Raw genomic sequence first — 7,033 nt, 5'->3', positions numbered from 1 at the left:
TGACCAATGGTCCTGGGCTGACTAACTAGAAGTATCCCTTTGCCATGGATACTGTGAAATCATCAGAACATAAGGAAACATACAGTAACATGCATATCAAGATTTTCATAAGCTTCATAAAGTGAGGTAATGGGAAGAAATATTCACTGTCTGTTCATAATGCAATTATAAAAACATCACAATAGGAATTCCTTTCAGAAAAACAATATTTTTGCATGTAAAACCAGCATTGTTAGGCTATATGCACACATGCCATCAGTCATCCTATAACATATTATGGATTTTGTTAAATGATAAAAAGGTATATTCTTTGGACAACTCCTGCTACTAGTGCAGGACTAACTTAACAAAATGTGCCACACACAAGGATACTACTATAATTGAAACCATTAATATTTTTGGTACGTACTGTATGCATTCAAACAAAAACAAACACATTCACTCTTTTCTATGACCAATCACAGAGGGAAAAAAGTAAACACAGTGTACATCTGAAAATCTGAAATAACATGACAAATAAAATAGCTTTTCAAACAATGTTGGTATAGCCTAGTAACATTGGAAACTTGCCATCCCCTCCCAAAAATATAATCATTCCACACACACACTATACATACCCGTATAATATTACATGTTCATGTTTAGAGCTTCTAGGAGTATGGCTCATTTGTGTCCTTATTACAGTGTTCTGTGAAAGAGTCCCTATGACAATGTACTTATATCAACTTATATAGCATTGCATCTTGGCTAGACATAACTGAAACAACAAATAGATTGCATCCTATTTAAAACGATGATAGCACTGAAACATAAGTGGGTTTCAAATTAAATACTTAGATATGAGCAAAGGAAAAAATAAACATCCAAAATAAAATGCAAAAATTACCTGAGTGTTAGAGCCCTGTATTTTCAAAGAACTCACGTTGTTACATAGATTTTGTACACTATTATTTTGTCATCATTATCAACATTATTTCTCTAATAAGACAGTGAAATTAAGATAATTTCCATCTATCATCTTTTTTGTCCATCGCTTTTGTGCAGGAGCACCTTTCTCAACTTTGTATCCAGTGTAGATGACATTTAGGACTTTTCACATTCCAGTTTATCCCACTCTCTAGTAGATTCCATCAGATGGCGCTGGCCATGTCCAATCCAGACCTCCTGATCACTGAAGACTCGGCCACAAAACCAGCAGCTAAATCTTAATGGCGGCTCAGTGCTGTGGGAGATTGCATTCACCACTTTGTACTTCTTTCTGCTCATCTTTTTCAGCTTCAATTTCAAGATGAATCTCTCTTTCACTCTGCTCTCAGGCCACTCACGTTGATGAGAGGTGCAGGTATTCGCCCTAAACATATCACAACCCATGCCTGCAAGGGCCTTCAATGTTTTTCGAGACAGCACAACTTTTTGGACCTCCCCTTTGTACCTGTGGACTGTTTCCATGATATTTGTAACCTCGGGAATGTCTGTGTCTGGGTGATTTAGCACTACAACAGGCTGGTCTCCCCTTGGACGTGTAATGAGTTGAGTGGGACTTAATGGCAATAGCGTCAGGGTCCTCTCCACATCTCTAGGGCCTGGCTCCCAGTGATGCACTGCTGCTGGTGATGCCTCTTCTTCTCCCACAACTTTTCTGGAGGGTTTATTGGCTTTTGAGAGGGGCTCAGGAGAGTCCTCTGTGGACAGTTCACTCTGCCTCTTTCCTCTGATTGTATGTTCACTTTGCTGTGGTGAGAGGGAAATCCTGTCAAAGCCCTCCTGTTTTCCTCCATATCTTAGTGTGGTATTGGGAGGGAAGTCCTGAGAACAAAAGTCTGGAGTGTGGACCGGAATCTCTGACCAGTTTGTTATTCCTGTTGAAATATTAAAAAAGAGAACAAATCACAATTAGTCCAGTAAAAAGTAAACTGCTACAATAATGTTCACTCCATTTATTGTCTATCCATACAGCAGAATGGCATGGACAGAATCATGCATGACAGGTAATGAGAAGTAAATAAGGGAAATACATTTAACAAATCAGGTTTAATTAACTTCAGGAAGATAGTGTTGATTACCTTGTGGGGAAGTAAGGAAATTTAGTATGGGGGAGGGAGACATCATGATGACCTGAGCTTCTGTAGTTCCAACCCCTTCCAGGTCAGGCTGATGACAGTTCACAGCCTCCAACTTCTCCTCCATGATCTGGCCCAAATACTTTCCAGCTGATTTGGCTCCATTAGATACATGAGGTAGGCCTACCCTTGGACAATCTTGGCCATCTAGGACATGAGAATCCATGCCATTGTTAATTCCTCCTGTGTTTTCAGAACTGACATTAGTGTTTGGAAGCTCCACATTTTCAAAATGATATTCTAGGCTACTCTTTGTTGGGTTGCTTGGAGGGATTTTAGAACTTGGCTGACTTTTCTCGACAACGACTAAACTTTTCTGGCTCATAGTGCAACTTTCAGATGCAGTGTTATCTTCCTTTGTCTCAATGGAATGCAAGGATGCCTCTGTTTTGTCTGATGGTGTAACCTTAAGAACCAAATGTTTTTTGCCGTCCACCATTTTGAAACCCATGGCCTCTGTAGTGCAATTGGGAGGAACTAAAATCTTATTTTTTACCATGAGGGCACTAAGGTTGTTACCTCTGGGGCTGAAATTTCCAAGGTTTGGAATAAGGCCTCCCTCTGACTTTGACGACCTAGTGACCACTTTGGAGTTGGTATGTTTCTCTTCGCCATTTTCCGCTGACAGTGCCCTTTTAAGAAATTGCTGCGTCTCCTCCAAAGTTTTCTGTGGGTGCTCTAGTCTGTGGTAATTATTCAGCAAACCTCCTCCTAACAGGGGAAGAGGACCTTGTGACATCCACTGCATTTCCTTAACCGGGTTCTTCTTCAGGAGGAGCTTTAATGCTGGTGATAATTTTTTCTCTACAGTTTTAGGGCTGACCACTTTCGTTCGCCTCCTTTTTTTGTCCCCCATTGTCTTGGAAGAGCACAGAGCTTCAGGAAAGGATTTTAGCTTTTTCTCACTTTTCTCCATTGTCAACTTCGGCACTTTGATGTCCTTTGCCGTATCTTCACAGTGATTCACATCTTTGGGTTCTGCGTCATTTTTCTGGTGTTCTCTGTGTTCCTGGCCAACCCTTGTTTCCTGGTTCTCTCTATTTTCTTGAGTTTTATCATATTCTACTAACTTGTTTAGGGTTGAAATAGTGGCAACATCATTTTGTGTCAAGAATGATTCTGGACAGCTGGGTGGCGTGGTCTTTGGAGGGATAATTGAATTTGATTGGCATCCGTTTGCATTGGAGTCCCCAGCACTAGTTTGAGAAGCAATCTTCTCTGATTCCTGCTCAGTGACACACAATGACGTCTTTGTTGTGTCAGAGGTCTCTTGCTTTGCTGATGGTGTAACCTTGAGAACCAAATGTTTTTTGCCTTCCACCATTTTGAAACCAATCGCTTCAGTAGTGACATCCGGAGGAACTGAAATCTTATTTTTGAGCATGAGGACAGTGAGGTCTTTGTCTAGGTTTGGGAATCCAGGATTGGATATCATGCAGTTGTCTGAGTTTGAAAAGGGAGTGATGGCTTGGGGTACATTTGAAAGTACAGTCTTAAGAGCTTCGCTCCATGTCTGCCCACCTGTTTCAGCAGCCACAGACTTCTCTAAAAATAGTTGGGTCTCCTCCAAAGCCCTCTCTGGATTTGACAGTCTGCAATATTTATCCAGGAATCCTTCCCCCGGCAGAGAAAGACAGCCTTGTGACATCCAGTTCTTTTCCCTCACTGTACTCCTTGTCACTGTGTGCTTCAGTCGTAGAGATGAGTTATCTACTGTTTTAGGACCAACATCTTTCATTTTCGGCTTGTTTTTCTGGCTCTTCTCTTCATCATGAATGGTGGCCATGTGCTTTGTGATGATATCTTTTCGATGCGATTTATAGTCACAGAACTGGCAACTGAAGGGGATTTGTGCTGTTTTGGCCATGAGATGTCTCAGCAAATCCTGGTCAGCAGGACCTGTTTGCGGCACAATGTTATGTAGATACATGTGCTCCAAAAATGCTCCTACATCTCTTGTGGAGAACTTGCACTTCTCGCAACAGTAGTGGCCGTTCAAGCTGTGGTGCATGTTTAAATGTGTGGTGAGCTGCAAGAGAGTGTGCTGGACATTGTCATTGCATATGTTGCAGCTGACAAAAGTGTCTCTGTGGCCTAATTGGTGGACTTTAAGGCGGGAGAATTCATGTGTAATAAAACTGCACATGTCACAAGGAAAAATTGGTTGGCTTCCTGGGTGTGTCTCCTGAAAGTGCCTCAGTAAATCATTAGGGCTGAATTCTGTGCTGTCCTTGCATTCAGAGCATCTAAACCCAAGTATATTTCCAGAAACCTTTGTCACATGTTGACTCTCTTGTGCTTTAAGGGGCGTCTTCTTCAAATACGTCTGCTCTGTGCTTTTCTCCTTGTCCTCTGTTATCTTCTTTGGCCCATGCTTATCTTCACTTTGCATTGCTGGGGGCTGAACGGCAGCTTTCCTGAGACGGAGTCGTTTGTTCCAGTTTCTGTCATCATCGACAACTTTTATATTACCTCCAGCAGGGACATCTAATTCAGCGTGTGCTGGATCCATGTCAATTGAGGCCTCTGTAACAGAGTTAAAATAAACAATCAACAATTGATTTGCAAGCCAGAAATTCATTATAGACATTGAACTTCTGACCTCATTGTAAAAACATAAACAGTCAAAAATATTGATTTAACTTGGTTTTATATTTTTGAGAGAAGATGCGTAAATAGCCCAGCACAAAACATTTTCACCAACTTAACAATTTCCTGGTCTATAAACTGGCAACCATCAAAGATCATATGCAAATGTCCCCTCGGAATGTAGTCTACAGCCCACACAGAGACCTGACCTGAGAAAATACCATGTTAGGACGTATGTTTGAAATGGGGATCAAATTATCCTGATCTGCAATCAATTATACAAGAATGATGCTGTGTTTGCCTTTGTTATTACCACAGTCAATAAGTGCACATCAGTGCAAACTCTTGTAGTACAGTAGTCTTCACTATAAGGCTAGTAGCCTACAATATTCTCAATTCAAAACTACTCTGTAGCCTCCCTGCGTGATTTATTGCCTGTGTAGTGAATGATCTCACAACATAACCCACATCATGGGTCAACCTGATCCACCTGTTGCAGATTCAATGTAATTACATTTCAGACTATTTACTATAGTGGAAATGTATTACTCCATTCTTTTTTACCCAAATGATGTGCCATGTAAATTTCTCAATGTGACTGACCAAAGGACTTGCAATAATTCACAAAATCTGACAAAAATTGCATTTGTAATGGGTCTCAGTAGAATAAAATATTATATGCTAAAGCCCACCTGTTCAGATTATATCCTAATGGGGTCTCAGTAGATGAAAATATTCTATGCTAAATTGTTTGCTTGCCGCACAAAAGTTATTACAGAATGTCAATTTTGCATCAGGTCAAAAGCTGTCAGCCATTTCTATTGTGCTATTTGACTTGACCAAAACAAACAGACTGAGAAGCTTCATTAACATGTAACAAACAAACGCGTTAATTTATTGTTTTAAAGCAATTCATATTTTTTCGACCATCACTCATCATCACCTTTACCTCACTGGCTTGTAAAACATTTACTCTGAAGTATGAGCTTTCGAACGGCTGGCTGATTTGCCAGTTGATTGACTTGAATTAAATACACATGAACAGCTTGTGTTGTGAGAAAGTGTACAGAAAAATTGCACGACGAAAAGTTAATATCATCAATGTATCTCAACCAAAATGTATTTACCGCTGAGTAAAACTCCAATACAATTGACAACGACGACATATTTCGAGACTTCGGTTGGTTTTTACCTTTGTTTCGTTGGCTTGACAGCTCAGCGAATGGCAGCCATGACAGCTTCATCCGGGGATTACGCAGAGCTGAGTGAGCGCTGTTCAACAGAGTAGCCTACCAGAACGGATGAATAATGGCTCATGCACCGCTTAGCCTATATGACAGAGACACGGTTTAAGTATACTATCCAAAAGTGTTTTATTACATTATATTTTATTATATATTATATATTTTTACTGTTACTTTCAGTACATGCAGCTTCATAGTTTATAACAGTGTTATAACTGTTCGAGGGAGTCATAACAAGATTACACTTCATTTTACCCTCCAAATAGCTACTGTTCACTGAACCATCTCTTCCTGGTGTTTTGTTCTGTCAGCCTGTCAGTGAGAAGATTATTATGAAAATAAATTTTTACAAATGTAGATTGCACCCTTTAAAATAATAATAATACAATGTAAGGTAATTACTTCTGGGTAAATGTTCACTTGTTTGTGATAGGCTATTTGGGTAATATATTTGTTAGCAAAGGAAGTGCATAATCCCCTTGTGAATACTTTGCTAGGGGTGGGATGGTGCCCAATCAGACCAAAGAAGCCTGCTGATAAAGTCACATGATAGACTAGAAATTCTGGAGGGAGGAAGCAGGAGGCTAGGTGCACATGTCCTTTGCTGTTTTGCGCAATGGAAAATGTGTTGGACTAACAGATCAGGGATTTGGGTTGAAGACATGCTTGGAATACAGCGCTAATCAGTGGCGTGTATTCATGGATGCCAAGGGAAAACCAGGCTTCCCCAAAAAATGTCGTCTTTGTGTTTCATAGTTTTGCTTAAATTCGCAAGATGCTGAATATATCTCACATGAGAAAGCATCCGAGCGAGCGAAACAGCGCCCCTCTGTCTCTCTACGTGTAGGCCATCTATCTGATGCTGTCTGGTCCAAATGAGTATGACATTGTTGCCGCGCGTAATATTAAAGACAAGGGAAGCCAGCAAGCATCTGGCCTACCTTGACAAAAAAAAAGCATAAAAAATTAGCCAATCAGCCTTGAGCTAAACTGAGAGAGCTCAACTATGAATGGTCCTGGCGCACTAAAAAAAGTGTCAAAGGAAGCCAGTTTGGATTTTGTCACTCCTATCAAATCCCA

General features: G+C 40.4%; 1 protein-coding gene across 1 annotated transcript; it reads right to left on the bottom strand.

Annotated features, from left to right (window-relative positions):
* Positions 1-1,034: 1,034 nt before the first annotated feature.
* LOC121569176 (zinc finger protein 518A) lies at positions 1,035-6,019 on the bottom strand. The gene is made up of 3 exons (XM_041879891.2): positions 5,902-6,019; positions 2,064-4,646; positions 1,035-1,859 (listed from the first exon to the last, which is right to left on the bottom strand). The coding sequence occupies exons 1-3, from the start codon at positions 5,951-5,953 to the stop codon at positions 1,084-1,086; spliced, it is 3,411 nt and encodes a 1,136-aa protein (XP_041735825.1). The 5' UTR covers positions 5,954-6,019; the 3' UTR covers positions 1,035-1,083.
* Between the last annotated feature and the right edge of the window lie 1,014 nt (positions 6,020-7,033).

The sequence above is a fragment of the Coregonus clupeaformis genome, chromosome 1 (genome assembly GCF_020615455.1).
Source record: "Coregonus clupeaformis isolate EN_2021a chromosome 1, ASM2061545v1, whole genome shotgun sequence".
NCBI classification, from domain to species: Eukaryota; Metazoa; Chordata; class Actinopteri; order Salmoniformes; family Salmonidae; genus Coregonus; species Coregonus clupeaformis.
Note: the sequence above shows the minus strand (reverse complement) of the source record. Positions and strands in the feature narration are given on the sequence as shown.

Excerpts from the sequence above, each read along its gene's own strand:
- LOC121569176 (XM_041879891.2), bottom strand. The coding sequence starts at position 5,953 with ATGAAGCTGTCATGGCTGCCATTCGCTGAGCTGTCAAGCCAACGAAAC. Across the intron at positions 4,647-5,901 it reads GTCAAGCCAACGAAACAAAG|AGGCCTCAATTGACATGGAT; the intron begins GTAAAAACCAAC and ends ACTCTGTTACAG. Across the intron at positions 1,860-2,063 it reads TTTCCTTACTTCCCCACAAG|GAATAACAAACTGGTCAGAG; the intron begins GTAATCAACACT and ends ATATTTCAACAG.